Here is a 19771-nt window from a genome sequence, read left to right as displayed (position 1 = left end):
CCTATTGAGTACAAATGCTGCTGTAATAAATAAATATGAAGGTGATTTCCATGCCACACTTATAGATATTTTTTCTAATTACAAACACTAAGCAAATACTCCTCTTTATTATTATAAGAAAGTAGCTTTATCTTTTCTGGCATAACTGCTTTGTTTACTTTCTGCTTATTTCTTTGTTGCATTTAAAAAAATAATTATACACAGTTTAAACTAAAAACAATTGAAGCTATTTTAACTTTAGGATATATATGTGCATATATATAATTTTACTGTTGTTAAATGGTAAATGCTATTCTTATGTCTAGTTTAATGCTTAGTTAAAATAATCTAGAACATCTGGAAGTAACTCTTGTGTAAGGTGCATAGCTCCTAGGATATCCTTATTGCTTGTTTACTTTCTTAGGGCAGCAAAGGCTCTCACAAGGCTGCCAGTGATTCATGATTTGGGAGCCACTCGATATCATAAGAGTTGCAATGAAGTTTCTGCATCTGTCTCAGCTTGTGGAAATCCAAGTTCTTTCCTCCACTAGCGAACATCAGAGGCCAGGTGTGCAGGAGTGAAGTCTGAGCAAGAATATGCCGAGTTAACACATTGCACTCTTGTGTACATCAACTGATAGTGCCAACCCTGGCCTTTGCTAATGTTTCCTTCCAATACTCCCTGAGGTTTCTTTTAGATTAAACTATATGGGGAAGATGTTGTAGACTGTACCCTCACAAGAAATTTCACATGTGACTGAAAGTGTATTGTGTATTCAAAGACTTCTCTTTTAGATTTGCTCTGTTTTCATTCCTTGCTCCCTGTGTGATTCTCATAAAGCATTTGGCCTAGAGGACACAGTCTGGTCAGAGGATGGCTTAGTTTTGAATTCTCTGCACAGACAGCACAGCCTGTGGGGGCTCAGTATGTGTGATTTATTTTTCAATTGTAAAGACATTACAAACAATCAGGTGGAGAAAGTTCTAGAATATCACACTTTTGGAGCACATCAATTATGTACACTTAAATAAAAAGAAACTCTTTAGTGGTGTTGACATGTTGAAGCTCCTGGTAGGAATACCTTATGGTTTCCAAATATAGGAATGACTTCGGCAGTTGAACGTGTCTCAGAATTCACTCCTATACTCTGTGTGTTTCTACAAGGCTACTACACATGCGTAGAGGTCATCTTCACCCTGAGAAGACAGGTCGGCTTCTACATGATGGGTGTCTATGCCCCAACTTTGCTGATCGTGGTTCTGTCCTGGCTGTCCTTCTGGATCAATCCAGATGCCAGTGCTGCCAGAGTGCCCCTGGGTAAGAGTGTCTCTACCTTTCTTTCACCTCTTGAAACCCAAAATCCAAAAACATCTTCAGTCACAGTGGAAAATCCCATCACTGGCCTTATATAACAAGTCACAGTCCAAAGGTGTAAAAGATGTGTACAACATCCATCAGGCCATACCATATGAAATAGAAATAAATTTTGGATTTAGTCTTTAGTTCCTTCTCTAGGTTATATAATAATATACATATAATATGCATGCAAAAATTCTGCAATCAGGAATGCTTCTGATCATCAGCATTTCAGATAAGGGGTATTCTAGCTGAATCTTTACACAACGGAAAATGTGATCTGGTATTCTGAAATAACAAGTTTTGGAGTTGATGGTAGGCTATCATTTGGAGGTGGTGCTTCCTTCAATACTTTATTCTACACTGGATTTTCCCAGTGTTTATAAGCTTAATTATTCAGCCAAGTTTGTCTTTTCATTTTCATGTATTCAGGGTATTGCCCACAGTTAATCACTTATACTTTTTCTATCATTAAATAACTATCATTAAGTAAAATCACTGAAACGGATTAATGAAGTCTAAAAGCTCTAATAGTACCACCTTCCTGTGGTTGTACCTACAGTATCTCTGTAATCTTATCTGAGTATATTGGAAACCGTGTATACTGGTTTGGGAACTAGGAAATTGAAAGCGAATACCAAAATTGAGAGACACCGGGTAAAAAAAGACAAACAACTACAAAAGCAATACTTGCAAAACTGTTTGGTGTAAGTGAACTGAACACCTCGGGGGGGGGGGGGGAAAGGGTAAGGGGGAGGTGGGAGGGGGTATGAGGGACAAGGTAACGAACAGTACAAGAAATGTATCCAATGCCTAACGTATGAAACTGTAACCTCTCTGTACATCAGTTTGATAATAAAAATTTGAAAAAAAAAAGCAAATAACTATTAGGATAGAAATCTTTCTAGTGTTTTATGCCTCCAATACTCAGAAGGAAGGTAGTCATACATATTTCCACCAGTGGTAGTGTTCACTTGAGAAGATATGTATCATAGAGCTTAGGTAGATATTTGTCAGACATTTGTGTAAGCTTAACTCTGCAATATGTACATAATAATGAAGCCATACAACAATGAACGTCTCATTAACAAATCCATTAATAAGTCACATGACTAGAGTTACAACATTTACTTTTTAAAACATTATTTTATAATCATTTGAGGGTTGGTTAATTCTCTTTTTTTTTCTTTAAAGAAAAAGAATTTTTTTTAAAAAAAGAAAAAGAATTTAGTTTTATTACCATTCATTCTGCGATGTGAGCTATAGAATTTTGTAGATGTTCTTTATTATTTAGGGACTTCCCATTCATTCCTATTTTGCTGAAAGCTTCATATGAATGGACGTTGATTTTTTAAATTTATTTTTATTGTCAAAGTGGTACAACTTGGGAAGGAGAATTGGGGAGGGGAGGGAAAGTGGGAGAAAAATGAGCGAGGGGGTAACAAGGTTGTTGCTTTTTCTAATGACACTTCTCACTTTTATGTTTGTAACTTTCTGTGAAGCACAAGTAACTAGTCTTAAGATTATGTCTGTATGGAATTCAAAAGTCTTTGCTCAGGCTGCAGATGGAGCTGTGTTAGAGCACTTGCCTAGCCTTTGTGAAGCCTTGGGTTTGCTTTCTCAGCCCCTGGTGGTGTGTGTGTGTGTGTGTGTGTGTGTGTGTGTGTCTGTCTGTCTGTCTGTCTGTCTGTGTGTGTGTCTGTCTATCTGTCTGTGTATGTGTCTGTGTGTCTGTGTATCTTTACTTGGCTTAAGCGGGAGCCCTTCCTGTGCATACAGTGCGTGAATGTCAAAGATGTTGCAGCACTACATCATCACTGCTTTGGAGTGGTTTAAATGTCTGTTTCACTGTGTACTTCCTGCATGTCCTCTGGCCTCGTATGGGACACATTAACCTCTCAGTGTTTGGTTGCTAAATTGCATTTAATTCTTCTACCAGAAAGGCCTGTGCACCTCTTACTCCTGACCTATTGGAGGAATTAAATGAAATGCAGGCTATGAAAAGTAAGAAACCAGGAAAGTAGCAGTGAAAAGGATATAAGATAAAGTTGGTGGTACTGGGAGTTGGATGTCATACGCCTATAATTCTAATACTCCAGAGGGTAAGACAGGAGAATCAAAAGTTCAAGACAGCCTAAACTGGGCTGGGGATATAGCCTAGTGGCAAGAGTGCCTGCCTCGGATACATGAGGCCCTAGGTTCGATTCCCCAGCACCACATATACAGAAAATGGCCAGAAGCGGCGCTGTGGCTCAAGTGGCAGAGTGCTAGCCTTGAGTGGGAAGAAGCCAGGGACAGTGCTCAGGCCCTGAGTCCAAGGCCCAGGACTGGCCAAAAAAAAAACAAACAAAAAAAAAAAAAAAGACAGCCTAAACTATAGAGCAAGACCCTGTCTCAAAACAAAAGAGAGACAGAGAGGGAGATAGGGGAGAGAGAGAGAAAGAGAGAGAGAAAAAAATCCCATTATCTGTTATGAAAACCATGAGGGGGAGGAGAGAGTCCAGAAAAATACTGAAATATGTTGATTTATACTTGATAAGAACCATCAAGACCAAGTGGATGATCAAATGCATGGAAAATTTTCTCCTACAGGATATGTATCTATAATGAAGATACTGAAAAATGACTAATTACTTCCTTGAGGTGACAAATATTACCTATATAATACACTGTATTGGCAATAATCCAAAAAAATTATACTTGAATTCCTTGGCTTGTCAAAAATATGTATTTCTCCCAACTAATTATTTTTCTATTAAAAATATCTCATGATGGGCCAGGCGCTGGTGGCTCATGCCTGTAATCCTAGCTATTGACAGTGCTGAGACCCTCGAGGTTCAAAGCCAGCCCAGGCGGAAGAGTCTGCCTGCAACTCCTATCTCCAGTTAACCAATAAAAAAACAAAAGTGGAGCTGTGGCTCAAAGTTATATAGGCACTAGCCTTGAGCAAAAAAGCTCAGGGACAGAGCCTAGGCCCTGAGTTCAAGCCCCATGACTGATTAAAAACAACAACAACAAAAGTCTCATGATGGTACAGTGTTGTAAATCCAAAAGTCACTCTCCTGTCACCTTAGAAGGTTTTTCTCTGAAAAGGCTCACAGAAAAAAATCTGATAAACAGTCTCTGGCTGATATGTTAATCCAGGAGATCTGTCATACAAGGTGCAAATTTTCTGACTTTTAATTTCAGCTCTATACTTACTATTATATTTCTATCAGCAGATCTACCTCTTTAAATATAACTTTTCCTCTCAGGAGGCTGAGATCTGATGATTGCAATTCAAAGCCAACCCAGGCAGGAAAATCCATGATCCTTATCTCCAGTTAACTACCACAGAAATAGAACTGTGGCTCAAAGTGGTAGACTGCTAGCATTGAGCTGAGGGATAGCATTCAGGCCCTGAGTTTAAGCCCTACTGCGTGTGTGTGTGTGTGTGTGTGTGTGTATGTACATACATATCCCTACTATAATATATAATATAACTATATTCCTACTATAATATATTATATAATTATATATAATTGAATATATATATATATATTTCAGTTCAGTTCCTGAATTTTAGTGCAGGGATGATGAAAAATATGGAGTGTGTAAAGTTTAAGAAAATGGAATCACAGAGACAGGAGGACATAATTCGAAGTTAGTCCTTCCAAAACTTTACTGAGACTCCAACTCCAAAACATGCCGGATCTGGAAATGCAGGCCTATAATCTCAGGGAGGCATAGGTGGGATAATTACTCTGAAGCAGGAGGCCCTGAGTGTAAAACTCCAGTACCACCAAAATAGAGAAGGAAGAAGAGAAAGAGGAGGAGGAGGGGGAGGAGGGGGGAAGAGCAGGAGCAGGAGCAGGAGGAAGAGGAAGAGGAGGAGAATGAGTTGGAATGAAGGATGACTTCAAAATTCTTTTTACAGATGAAAACATGGGAAGATACCATCACCCTTAATGTGAGTTGGGAAAGTCTACAAAAAACGACTGAGAAGATTAAGAAAACTACCATGAATCCCATATTATGTACACAGGACTTAAAAATATACTACATTTATATAGTGCTTTATAATTTACAAGCATGTTAACATGTTTTTATTCATTCAGAAAACATTTATTTGGGACTACCTGCTAGGTGCTAATCAAGATGGTGGAGTACAGTTGAGAAAATAATTAGCTAATAGTTAATAAAATAGGTTTTAAAAATCCTCCTTACCTTTTTAAAAATAGGTATAGAAGGTAACAGGTAAGATAGTGGAAAAGTCTCAGGAGAGGGGATCTCGGATGCAGAAATGGCAGAGTGAAGCAGAAGCCAGGCTAGTTGGGAGAGGGGTGTGGCTGGGACAGGAAGCCTCAGGGAATGGTTCTGAGGCAGGAGCTCTTGCCTGGGATCCTCAGCAAGGAGCTTAGCATGGCCCGTGGAGCCAGCCGGTGGGCACAAGTTGGAGTTAAGACTGTACCAAGTGACCTGATGCAGAAGATGAGACCCCAAAAGGCTTTAAAGTGTGAGCAGCCACCAAATTGGGCCACGTTTAATTGTAATCCTTGTGTACTTGTTGAAAACAAGCTGCAGGGCAAAGAAGGAAGAAAGGGGCTTGGGGCAGTAATCCAGGTAAATAATGATGTGATGCACTAGGGCAGGTGACAACTAAGGTTGTGATGACCACTATGTCTAGGTGTGTGGGAAAAAAGAGTCAAACTAACTTAAAGGTTTCTTGAGATTTTTTGCTTAAAAGCTGAAAGATAATATTAACCACTTGTGGAGGTGGGGAAAGCTACAAGCACAGTGCCTGTGGGCTCAAGCGCAGACCTGTCGTTTCCTTCCCTACAATTAGCACTTCAGATGGCTGCGAGGTGGAGGTATCCCCTGGTCTTCTGCTCCTGGGAGATGCGAGAGCTTGAACAAGTGTTTTCAATTTGCCAGCAGGCAGGTGGTTTTCCAGGTGATGGGACTGAGTGAAGTCACAGAGAATGAAGGTAGAGAGGGAAGAAGAGGGTGGAGGAACATGGTGATGGGGTGTGTGAAGGTTGTAGATCAAGTAACCTTAGAGCTCAGCGTTGCCAGTGGATTAAACAAGATGCATACATCTTCCCTGGTTTGAGGAGAGTACAGAGGACAGTCTCTTTGGAAGAGCCTGAAGAGCGCAGGAGACAGGCGCCAAGGCAGCCTGAAAACAAATTATTTGTGATTGATCAAACAAAGAGGGAAAAATAATGGGAATAAGAATGTTTTCACTTGATACATACAATTTGTACATGTTTATGAGTAACAAGTATTTTCATTTCACTTGTCTACACATTAAGGTAGACAAAATAAAAGAATGCTTTTTAGTGGTGAATGAAGGAAAAAAATGAAGAGAAAGTGTGAGGAAACCAGGATGAGATGCTGGAAACACAAGGAGTCGGGTCTGGCAATGTCCTGTTGAAGCCCATGGAGTTGGTGCGGCAGGTTGTGGCTGTTTAATTGTGTGTCCAGATTTCAGACTTTGTAAGGCTAAGTTAGGGTAGGAACAGAAGCTGGCCATCTCAAGCGACATCAGTGTTGCCAGTTTAGCCACTCATTTCTAAGTGATGTTCCCCAGTAGACTGTATCACGCTTTGTCCTCCCACTCAACAAGCCATGGACATTTGAGTTGTTTCTAGTTTGGGATTATGACCAGTTGTACTGTTGATTGTTTTCTAGAAGCCTCTGGGCTTTCATTTCTCCTGGATGAATACGTGATCATGAAATTTGGGGGTTTCCTCGTGACACTAGTCTCCCATCCTCACAACGCTTAATTTTCTTGCCTTACTACAGAGCCTACTAGAGACTACCATAGCCTCCGGTGCAATTATTAATAGAATGACGGAATGATGCCTGATTCTGAATCTAGAAAGACTTGAACCACACACTATTGATTTGATACATTTAGGTTACTTTGAGGGTGGGTGGGAATTTTCTTTCTGTGATGCCTTAATAAGGTAGTTCACTGCAGGCTTTTCTTATGTATTCCTCCTTGGTTTTCACAATGAATAGTTGATCTTTTAATTAGCGTTCCTGTAGTAGTGACCTTCGATTGATGATGAAGCATACCCCAACTGATTTCTGGATGCTCTGAGATGCAATGCTTAGCACAGGTACCTTCATAATATTCTGTTTACCTTTTTTTTTTTTTTTTTTTTTTTTTGCCAGTCCTGGGCCTTGGACTCAGGGCCTGAGCACTGTCCCTGGCTTCTTTTTGCTCAAGGCTAGCACTCCGCCATTTGAGCCACAGCGCTGCTTCTGGCCGTTTTCTGTATATGTGGTGCTGGGGAATCGAACCTAGGGCCTCGTGTATCCGAGGCAGGCACTCTTGCCACTAGGCTATATCCCCAGCCCCTCTGTTTACCTTTTAATGTCTTACTACAGCAATGCTCAGCTTTCATTCCCAATACTGCAAAATGACCAATTTTCTTTTATCTTAATTACTCTAGCTAAGCTGATTAATTCTATTGATAGTTTCAACACTCTAACTTTGATTTCATTAATTTTCTGTTTGCTTTCTTTTTCATTGATTGTTCACTCATATTTATTTTCTTTCTACTTGCTTTGATATAATTGATCTCCCAAATTAATATAATTTTTAGTATTCTCTATCAATTGTGATATAAAATCCATTATAACGCTTTTAAAACCTTCTGGCCTCTGTTCTCTATAATAAATTCCCTAATATGTTACGATAAATATTCAAGCCTACCAATTTTAGTTTTATTGGTAAGCTGAAAATACAACTATTCATGATAACATATACAAGATCCAATATATTGGGCTGGGGATATGGCCTAGTGGCAAGAGTGCTCGCCTTGTATACATGAAGCCCTGGGTTTGATTCCCCAGCACCACATATATAGAAAACGGCCAGAAGTGGTGCTGTGGCTCAAGTGGCAGAGTCCTAGCCTTGAGCAAAAAGAAGCCAGGGACAGTGCTCAGGCCCTGAGTCCAAGGCCCAGGACTGGCCAAAAAAAAAAAAAAAAAAAGATCCAATAGATTTACACAAAACCAAACTAACTAAAGGAGGGTGTATTTCAGGGAGGAATCCAAAGGCCAATGCCTCTGAACATCTGAAGTTGTGCTTATCAAAACAAACACCAGGAAGTGGAAACATGTTTTCAGCAAAGGTTGTGGGGGGGGGGCACAGGAATAGAGGGAGGGCCAACAAATGCAGTCATTATATTCAATGTATAATATATATAAAATGAACTATTTATCTTGAGTGTAGATATGGGAGGGGGAAAACGGAGGAGAATGAAGGAGAGGGGGAAGGGAGGGAGGGAAGGAGGGAGGGTGAGAAGGGAGGAGGAGGGAAAAGAAAAAGGGAAAAGTATTATAGGAACAGAGCCAAAGCCATCTTTGTAGTCTATCTCAAGGAATTAAGTAAGACTTGATTTTGACTGATAGATTGATTCATGAAATTTGAAAAATAATAGAAAAATTAACTCAGAAGTAAAGATCTATGGGTATCATGGAATTTTGTCTTCCTTTCCAGTTCCAGGTTAGGAAATCTTGAGATTTATCATATTAGCCGGAGTGAGTTTGGCAACACTGGGCTAGAACTCAGAATCTAGTCAGATTCTCTATCTCTTGAGTCATGCTCCCAGTATGTTTGTTTTAGTTATTTTGGGGGGTTAAGGTCTTGCTTTATTTCCTAGGCTACCCTGGACTGTGCCTGTCAGGTAGCTGAGAACACACACACCAGCATATCTCGCCTTTCCAGTGAGATAGTTTCTCTCTAACTTCCTGCCCTGTTGATCCTTGAACTGCAGTTCTCCTAATCTCAGACTCCTGAATAGGTCAGACTGCAGATGTGAGCCACTGCCCCTGCAAACTTTTAAAATATACTTATATTAATCTATTGCTAGTTCATCCTCAGGGCTGAGGATGATAGTAACTTAAATGCTTGCCAAATCTTTATATACCTAATATTGATTCCACTTGTGATAAGATTACATTTTTCTGAAATTCTTTTTATTAGTAACCTTAGTCTCTTAAGTAATTTTCCTTAAAACTATACATCTGTCAGAAGCTATTGAAATATTATAATTAAAAAATATTATCTTTAGTGTTTTATCTGGTTACTACCAGTGTGATGTCTACCATAACAAATGAAAGAAAAAGTAAACCTACTCAGGAAGCCCTTAATTATTAGAATACTATATTCAGTAATTCTGAGAGATATTCAGATTTAGGCAGAGAAAACTACAGATCCCAGTAAGTGAGAGGGACTCATGAAGCCAAGTTAAACTTTTTACCTTCTTGACTTAAGGTGAGTCTCCTCTGACCCTGCCCAAGGCTCCCAGTGTGTTCGGGGTAGCCAGTGCCAAAAGGTCATGTCTCCTCATGCCCCTCCTGAAACTGTGAAAGAAGAGGGAAAGAGAGAAAGCATAGTGGGAGGGAGAGAAGAAGGGAGGGAGAAGAGGAAGGGAGGAGGGTAGCAAATGGGAAGAACGGAAAACATTGCATTATTACAGTTATTTGGTGTTTTATTATTTTACCCTTAATTATCTTACCTAAATTGATGTGTATCATGTTTGCTTTCCATATATAGTTAATATTTTTTAGAAAAGAATTTTATCCCTTTCTTTGAATCATTTAAATCATCTAGATTTTATTAGAAACAAGAAGGAATATTCTTGTTTTCTCTGCTGTGTTATTTATTGTGGAAAAAAATTGTCTCAGAACATTGCCTTGTAGGCTCTATTCTTGCTCTGTTTTGGTTGTCCATACAACTGAAATCTCCCTAAAACAAAGTAGAAAACTAATCAGAGAATAGGGAAGTAACACTCCCTCCTCAGAGATGCTGAGAGATACTTTTAGATATTTTTACCATTTAAACCTCATACATGTTGTGTTTTTAAGTTTTGCTCTTAATTTCTTCTTCTTTTTTTTAAATTATTGGTCATGGGGCTTGAACTCAGGGCCTGGATGTTATTCCTGAGTTCTTTTGCTCAAGGCACAGTTCCACTTCCAGATTTGTGGTGATTAATTGAAGGTAAGTGTCTCAGAGTTTCCTGCCTGGGTTAGCTTTGAGTCTTGATCCTTAGGTCTCAGCTTTCTGAGTGACTAGGATTATAGGTATGAGCCACCAGTGCCTGGCTCAATTTCTATTTCTTTTTAAATAGGGCACTGTGCGTAGCTCAAACTTTAATCTTAGCTACTCAGGAGGCTGAGATCTGAGGATCCTGATTCAAAACCAGCCCAGGCAGAAACATCTGAAAGACACTGATCTCCAACTAGCCAGAAAAAAAGCCCCAAGTGGAGGCCTAGCTCAAATAGAGCATGAGAGGCCTTGAGTAAAAAGGGGAGCATGAACCCTGAGATCAAGCCTCAGTATGGGCAATAAGTTTTTTTGTAATTCCTATTTATTTTAGAAATAAAGATTCTTTACGTGTATTATTATATTCCCGAATCACAGTCAATAATCCTTGCATAGATAGCCTGTTCCTATTACTGTATTTCTTGTAGTCTCTGAGTTTGGCAGGAAAGGAGTGAATCGCTTGGGGTCCAGGTAAAGTGACTAGAAAGGACTCTGCTGAAGAACAACACGGCTCAAGTCTCCAGGCTCAAAGCAGCTCTGCTTCTTTGTCTGCCTCCAGGCATCTTCTCCGTGCTCAGCTTGGCCTCCGAGTGCACCACGCTGGCTGCGGAGCTTCCCAAAGTGTCCTACGTCAAGGCTCTCGACGTGTGGCTCATCGCCTGCCTTCTCTTCGGCTTTGCCTCCCTGGTGGAGTATGCCGTGGTCCAAGTGATGCTGAACAACCCCAAAAGAGTGGAGGCCGAAAAGGCCAGGATCGCTAAGGCGGAGCAGGCCGAGGGGAAGGGTGGAAATGCGGTGAAGAAGAACACTGTCAATGGCACGGGGACGCCCGTCCACATCAGCACCTTGCAGGTGAGAAGGGTTCTCCTTCTTAAGTCGTGACGCTCATTTTCTGTGCCTCACAACCAAGCCTTCTGCAAATCATTAGCCACGGTGTTAAGGGTCATGTAGCTTTTTTAATGCCAAATACTCCTCAGGAAGCACAGGGGAAAACACTTTTCATTGGGTAGAACTACCCTAATTTCCAGAAGTCATGACTTCGATGTATCACTTATCCTCTTTTTCACTCAGCTTATCTATGTCATTTATTTGATTTAGTTTCTTAACGACAATGCATATTGATTGCTGCTTTTACTCTAGCACTCTCGTAGACTTTTTATTTTATTTTTGACGCTCATCCTGGGACTTGAACTCAAGGCCTGGGTGCTGTTCCTGAACTTTAGTGCTCAAGGCGAGCACTCTAGCACTGGAGCCGCAGCTCCATTTCCAGCTTTTTGTTTTGTTTTGTTTATTTGGAGATCAGAATCTCACTGACTTTTCTGTCCTATCTGATCTCTCACTTCTGTCCTCAAATCTCAGCCTTCTGAGTAGCTAGGATTACAAGCCTGAGTCCCCAGCACCTGGTATTAGGTTTTAATTCTTATATTTAGATCATTTAAATTTAGTATAGTTATTGGTACATGGAGGCTTTGATCTGATTTTTTTTTCTAATTTTGTTTGTTTGTTTTCTTTTTCCTAACTTTGAGGGAGCTTGAAGTTTGTTAGAATTCCAGTTTGAGCTCTGTGTGTTGTTTTAAGGACCTCTTCTCATATTAGTGCTTAAATGGTTCCTCTAGATATTGTTATGCGTATGTAATTATCATAGCCATCATCTATCACCATTTTACTAGTTTTGTGTAAGATGACAGTGCCTCCCATTGTTTCTTTTTATTTGCTTCTACTTATAATTGTCTTAAATATTTCTCCTACAAATATTTAGGATCACACTGGAGAGTGTTGTGGGTTTTATTTTCTTATCAAAAACAGTTTAGAAAATAAATCCTGATATTCCAAGGTTATGTTTCATTGTTTTACTTCTGTCTAAAGAATTCCTTTGTCGGGCTGGGAGAGTGGCCTAGTTGTAGAGTGCTTGCCTAGCATGCACAAAGTCCCAGGTTTGATTATTCAGTACCCCATACACAGAAAAAGCCAGAAGAGGTGCTGTGGCTCAAGTGGTAGAGTGTTAGCCTTGAGAACAAAAAAAAAAGCTCAAGGACAGTGACCAGGCCCTGAGTTCAAGCCCCAGGACTGCCCCCCCAATATATAAATATATATATAAATATTATATATATAATATTAAATATATAAATATATAAATATAAATATAAATAAATAAATAAATATATATATATATATATATATATTGGGGGGCAGTAAACTCTGGTACTAACTCTGTTTTCCTCCATCTGAGGAGGTTTGATTTGGTTTGATTTCTCCCTCATTCCTGGAAAATATTTTCCTTGGGTATAAGATTGTGGGATGGCAGTTCAAACACCTAACTTGTGCTTCTACCTTCTGGTCTCCTTGGCTTCTCAGGACAACTACACATTCTAAATGTCTGTTCCCTCTAAGAAGAGTGTCACTTATCTCTGAATTCTGACAAGATTGATCTCAAATTTTAAGTATTAGAAGTTTAATTTTAAGGAATCTTTGTGTGGATCTCTTTGGATTAGTTTTGTTAGAAATTTGTTCAACTAGTATGAAATGTAGATTTATATCTTGCTGTAAATATGGAAATTTGCACTTATTTTTTCTTTGAGTTCTTTCTCAGACTTGCTCTCTTTCTCTCTTCCCAAAACTCCTGGGGCTCTGTTCACTTTTCCTACTCAATTTTCTCTTTCTCACTAAGGTTGAGTATCACTTTCTGTTGTATCTCTCATTTGCCTGGTTGTTGCTTTGCAACACCATTTTCCTTTTGATCCCAAAACAAGTTTATAATTGAATTATTGTATTATTCAATTCTACTTTCCATCCGGGTGTGTGTGTGTGTGTGTGTGTGTGTGTGTGTATTTTGCTGGGAGTTTGCTTTTCTTTACAGAGACATTCTATATCTTGAAATTGGACTCAAAATTATGAGCCTCCAAATGAGTTTTTGTACATTAAATCCATAACTTGATAGAATTATAAGCTTATTACATATCTGTAAATGAAAAAAACATAAAAATCGAAATCCTTTAGTTATGATCTAGTTTTTAAATTGTTTTGCAATGATAAATATAATTATCATTTAGGGTTCAATATGTATTTGTTCTAGTGGATTTTGATTTACAAAACACAATTTTTTAATAAGATGATATTCCTTCTTTAGACAGAAAAACAATAGAAATTCATGAAAGCATAATGGAATTTAAAATGCAGAAAACATTAGGAGCTAATTTAAAATTAAGATTGTACTTACTAAGAAATAGTAATAAACAAAAGAAGACTTAAAAATCTAGCTTTGGTATGAAAATTTTGATAACTGTGCTTGTAATACAAAAATATATCATATATGTATAATTGCCTTGAGTTATTCCCTACTCAAAAGGTGGTACTTTCTTAGCCATGTCATTACTGTGGTCACTAGTTTATTCTCCCAAATATTTCTCTTTTCATTCAATAAAAATGTTTAGGATTCTGAGTTGTTACTATAATGCTATTTTTTGTTATTGTTTTGTTTTTTTATGTTGGTCATGGGGCTTGAACACAGGCCTGGGCTCTGTCCCCGAATTCTTTTGCTCAAAGCTAGTGCTACACCACTTTGACCCACAGCTCCACTCCTTGTTTTCTGGTGGTTAGTCAGAGGTAGGAGTTTCACGGACTTTCCTGCCCAGGCAAGTTTTGAATCACAATCCTCGAGTCTCATCCCCCTGAGTAGCTAGGATTACAGGCATGAGCCACCAGCGCCCAGCCCATCAACCTATTTTCAACACTGAATGCACACTACATATAGTGGTTTGTTAAACCAAAAACAAAGAAAACAATAGCCATGCCTACCATTTTGAATGCATTAAAAATAAGTTGCTGTTCATCTACAAATAAGATTGTTGCTTGTTTCTTCATGGTAATTATGTTTTTAAAAGTAAGCATTGATTTAAATTTGGTAAAAATATATCAGATTATTACCTCTGAACATTTTTTTCATATACAAGAACCTTATTCCCATTAAGCCATGCCTACGTCTTCAATTCAAGAAAAATTATTTCTGTTTTTTCTTTCATCTTCTTTTTTTTTTTTTTTGGTAAGAAAGATTATTTCTTAATCCTAGGTACTCAGGAGGCTGAGATCTAAGGATTGCAGTTCAAAGCCAGCCTGGGCAGGAAAGTCTATGAGACTCTATCTCCAATAAACTACTCAGAAAACTGAAAGTGGCACTATGCCTCAAATGGTAGAACACTATCGTTGAGCACAAAGAGGCTCAGGGACAGTGCCCAGGCCCTGAGTTCAAGACCCAAGACTGGCAAAAGAATAAGAATCTGTATTATGTCTCTATGTCCTTTTGTTACAATGCCATTCTAAGGCATTGCAGGTTAAGCTATACACATCTGATTCTTTCTGAGCACCTTTTATTTCTTGTGAGAGTTCCATAGGAGGTATTGACTAGGTAAGGAATTGATTCAATTAACAAATTAGAGATTAGGAACTGACAGATCTCTGTACCATATAGTCTAGCTGAAGTAGTGAACATAATTTCTTTGTGCTTTTTGAGTGTGGTTGTTTAATTGAGCAAGTTAGAAATGCCTGACCCTAGCCAGTGCCTGCTTCTGTGATCATTCTTTAGGTTTTCTTTGTGGGTCTTGTTAAGAAATACATTCTATCTTATTGGAGGGTTACGTATCTCAGTTGTTTATAAGCAATTCCATTTTGTAATAGGATCAAGAGGGAAATCAAAACTTCACTGTTCAAGATTTCTGCAATACATACATTCTATAAATATTGTATGTGTCATTGTTCCATACTAGAAGAAGAATGGACTCTCATTTTGTTGGTGTTGAAGCAGAAAAGACAGCTGGATGTCTGTGGCTCATGCCTGTATTCCTAACTACTCAGGAGGCTCAGTTCTGAAGACTGAGGTTTGAAGCAAGCCTAGAAAGCCAAATTTGTAAACCCTTAGTTCCAATTAACCAGCAAAAAACCAGAAGTGGAACTGTGGTACAAGTGAGAGAGCAATAGCCTTGATGGAAAAAAGCCAAGCAAGGAGCAGAGGGGTGTCCTGAGTTCAAGCCCCAGTACATGCACAAAAGAAAAGACATTCTGAAAACATCACAAGCATGGTAATATCTAAAGTAAATGTCGCTTTGTATTTTGAATCTTCAACATGAAATAAGCAATCCAAAGTTTATTCTATTGCATAAAGCTTATGTAGGCAGTATTTTAAAGCCCTAAATGACTAGGCACTCTGATAGTTTAAATACATGACTGTTATCTTGTTAGTTCTTTCTGGGAAAAACATAAATGCTCTCTTGTGAAGTTAGAGATTTAAAAGTATTTATTTGTAGAGATGTGTGTTAGGAATAAAAAGATTCTAAGTTTGTTCTGTTTTTAATTTTAATCCTCAGGTTGGTGAGACAAGATGCAAAAAGGTTTGTACTTCTAAGTCTGATTTGAGATCTAATGACTTCAGCATAGTGGGAAGCTTACCAAGAGATTTTGAATTATCCAATTATGACTGCTATGGAAAACCTATTGAAGTCAACAATGGACTTGGGAAATCCCAGGCAAAGAACAATAAGAAGCCTCCCCCTGCCAAGCCCGTGATCCCAACAGCAGCAAAGCGAATCGATCTGTATGCAAGAGCACTATTTCCTTTCTGCTTCTTGTTCTTCAATGTTATCTATTGGTCTATATATTTATGATAAATCTTTTCCACTTGTATAAAATGAAAGCCCATTTCATTGTGACCAACTCAATTCATAAATGCTGATCTGTGAAAACTTTTGCATTTTCATAGCAAAAAATATTGCACTTTGAATGCCATTTGATTGCAATCAAATGCAGCACCTTACTTTTGAATGGCAGCATGATTCTGTGATGTCTGTGCTCTAATGGTGATGTATATATGTATAGCAAACCTGCTGCTTTACTAATGAATAACAAATCTGCCTACTATATAGTATAAACTCAAATAATAACCTTACGTTCATACAACCTGCAAATAATTCTGATAATCCTGGGACACACTAGTCTGCACGTTAACCCCATCAGTGTCACCATTCTGATATATACAGCATTTCCAATTCCCTTCCTGGTAGGTTTCAAAAAGAGCCATCTTATCCTTGTATGATTTTAAATGGTATTACTGCAGATGAAGCAAAGTTATATTATGTATTGTTTAATTTTTGTAAGTAGGAGTATATCTATTATACTTATGCAGGTTCTGTGGAAAAAAATAAAGTTCAGAAACTATTAATGTGTAAAATCAATTCCATTTCAGTTGTGCCTGTGTTTTCAAGATGCCATATATAAAACACAGTAAGTATTTTTGAAAGAAAAGGAAATCTGGGCTTACATAATGTCTTAAAGGATTCTGGCTTCTGATAAAATAAAAGCAAATAAAGGATAAACGCCTCAATTATATACTTAGGATAAAAGCACTGTATTTAATGCACCTTAAAACAAATTTATTTTCATGCATTTCATATGTTGATACAGAGTACAAAAGAGCATTGTGCCTTAATAGCAGCATCATGTATTTTGAATTGGCATGCAGTAATAAATATGTGATTTCGTGTCATTTTTAGGAATCTAAGATGAAATAAATACCCTACTTATAGGAGCAACTTGAGTTAGAAAAAATATATAAGGATTTGAAGTATTTAACACCTTTATTTTATTTAAATGCTGATATATTTTAAGTAAAATTTAAAATGTATTATGAGTTAACTTCTTTTGCTTATATGAATATTTTGTGAAATGTTACAAAACAGTTGAGGACTGAGTAAATAGTGTCTTTTCTTACTTTAGATTTCACTTCTACTTGTTGCTTTCTATTATCTGCAAAAAGTGTAGATGACTGAGATTACTTACTTTGATGTTGTTCCAACATGAAAGTTTTATTTTTGAGGCCCCTCATTTCCTACCAATATCATATCTAAAATAACTCTTTATTGCTGCCACTACTAAAATTAGAGATTTCATTAATTTACATAAAAACATAGACCAAAGTAGTATATAATCTCATTATTTAGAGAGTTTTGAGCAAAACTGGAAATAGCCAATAGGTCAAATGACCAATTAATTAGTATAATACTTACATATATTGCTTATGCAAAATACCACATATAATTCAATGCTAGGCATTTCATTGAAGATTTTAACTTTCAAGGTTCTCACCACTCATTAAGTTTCTTACAGTACTCTTAGTTGCAAAAACATATTCTATACATATCTGAATAATTTTGAAATGAAACAGGTAACCCTGTTGAACTTCAACATTCCAACATGACCCAGGACAATAGTATATTAATGTATATATATATATATAACACAAATAAATATAAATAATATATATATGATTTAATAATTTATATTTTATTGTGATATTTGCTTGTAGTACGTTTCCTTAATTTATTGCAAATTGCATTCACATTCTAGAGTTTTAGGTAGAAAATATACCATACTGAAGACAGTTCTCACTACATAGGAATATATTTGCTGTAAATCATGTGAATGATTTCTTTTCTGTAATATACTGACAGCCTGTAACGATTGATTCTCATACTCGAATAGATATAAATAGCTATTCCATGACCAAGTATATATGGAAGATTATTATTCCTGTCTGCTAATGATTTATTAATTAATTTTATTTTTAAATTATCTTTAGTTGTACAAGGAGTTTTCATTCAACATGTCAGTTTATGAGTCCAATGCCTCTCAATCAATGTCACCCTTTCCCTCATTCTTCCCCATCTTGCTGATGGTTCATAACCCTTCTCTCCAAGAGTTAGTAACTTCAAGGGAATCTAACCTGTATCAATACCTTACATTCCCAACCTCTAGCTAATTCTTAAACACAGGAGATAATTTAGTGAGTGAGGTGACTCATGTAGGCTTTTCTGAGTGTTAGGTCTACTGGGGGAAAATGGCTGGTCCCCATTCTCCCTTGGTGCACAGGTGGCTGCTTCCCTAGAAGGCCTCACCCCCTACCAGGTACCCGAGGGCAGTGGGAAGGCCCCAGTGGGAGGTCCCCCAGGCTCTGACGTCCTCACTTTGGCTGAGGCCTTCCAGTCCTTCTCTGTCGCCATCCCTCCTTTCTGCAAGCTCCCTAGATGGTCCATCTCCATCATTACTTCTGCCTTGCAGCCTTCCCTACTTTTCCTTTGCCCCTTTTCCTTCTCCCCTTCCCCTGCATCTCTTGATCCCCCTGTACCCCTACCTTATGCAGTCTGGAAGTATGCTCTCTCCACCAGTAAACTCTTTTTTTTTTTTTTTTGCCTCAATCACGTGGCACCTCCCTTTGCTGAGTCTTACGCTAAATTCTTACTTTTTAACCATTTGTTGTGTATTGGAGTTCTTCCAAAAGGGAAGAACTAACTTTTGCCTGATTTGACTTCTTTTCAAATGGAAACAATAGGGTCTTTTTTGGTTTTGGTTTTTTGAAGGGTTTTATTTCTAATACAAAGCCAACTGTGTGACAAGAACTGGCAACAGATGGTAATAGAGTGTTTGCCTAGCTGGAGTAAGGTCCATGGGGTCCATCTCCAGCACCCCAAAACAAACAACAACTCCCCCCCAAATCACAATAAGTACCTTTGTGCATGAATGTGAATATTTACAGAAGACAGATGTCACAGTGGAGGTGCTGGATTGAAAGATGTCAACATTTAAAATGTAGTAAATTCTCTCAAATTTCCCTCCAACAAAAAACACTCATGTTTTTTTTCCTAATCACTTCTCTTGCTCCATTTTATATTGTAGGCAAATTACTCTTCTATTTACAAAAAAAGGAAAAGAAAATATTTTAACATTGCTCAGACCTCCAAAATAGTTGAAGAAAATATTACAAACAATTCCTGTTCCTATCACAAAGAATTACTTTTCATCCAAGCTCTGTAAATTTTCATATTTTCTCATATTAGTTTTACTTGGTTTCCACTATGTGTACAGGAAAAAAATTTCTGAATCTTTTATGGTAAATGACAGATACGATGACCTTTTGCATGTACAACTTCATTGTTCCTCTCTAACACAAGACATTTCCTCCCATAACTACTATAGTAAAATGTACCAACAAGAGGTTAACATTGATAAAATTTCACGATCTAATGATTTAAATCAAATTAGGCTATTACTTCTCTATGTTCTGTTGTTATTCAGGATACATTCCATGGACATATACTAAATTTAATTGTGACATTAATTTCTTTAAAAGAGAGCTATAATTATGACATTCTGCTCAGCTATCTTTACTGTTGCATTACCCAATAATCTAAAAAAAACTTGTCAAGTAAAATTTCTATAAAATTATTGCTATAAATCTTTATATTATCTTTGCAATCATTTCATATACCAATTCTCTGCTCATTCTAAACTTTAACTGAATTGATTTTGACCATACATTTTCTTTTTTTTTTTTCTTCAAATTTTTATTA

The 19771-nt window shown here is 37.6% G+C and overlaps 1 protein-coding gene across 1 annotated transcript in view; it reads left to right on the top strand.

Moving 5' to 3' along the window:
• Window positions 1-16946, top strand: part of Glrb (glycine receptor beta) — a 68336-nt gene extending 51390 nt beyond the window's left edge. Inside the window, exons 7-9 of the mRNA XM_048364524.1 lie at window positions 1145-1297; window positions 10939-11231; window positions 15737-16946. Coding sequence (XP_048220481.1) covers window positions 1145-1297; window positions 10939-11231; window positions 15737-16033 — 743 coding nt within the window. The 3' untranslated portion in view covers window positions 16034-16946. The remainder of the gene's footprint in view (window positions 1-1144; window positions 1298-10938; window positions 11232-15736) is intronic.
• The last annotated feature ends 2825 nt before the right edge of the window (window positions 16947-19771 follow it).

Source organism: Perognathus longimembris, chromosome 16, assembly GCF_023159225.1.
Source record: "Perognathus longimembris pacificus isolate PPM17 chromosome 16, ASM2315922v1, whole genome shotgun sequence".
NCBI classification, from domain to species: Eukaryota; Metazoa; Chordata; class Mammalia; order Rodentia; family Heteromyidae; genus Perognathus; species Perognathus longimembris.
Note: the sequence above shows the minus strand (reverse complement) of the source record. Positions and strands in the feature narration are given on the sequence as shown.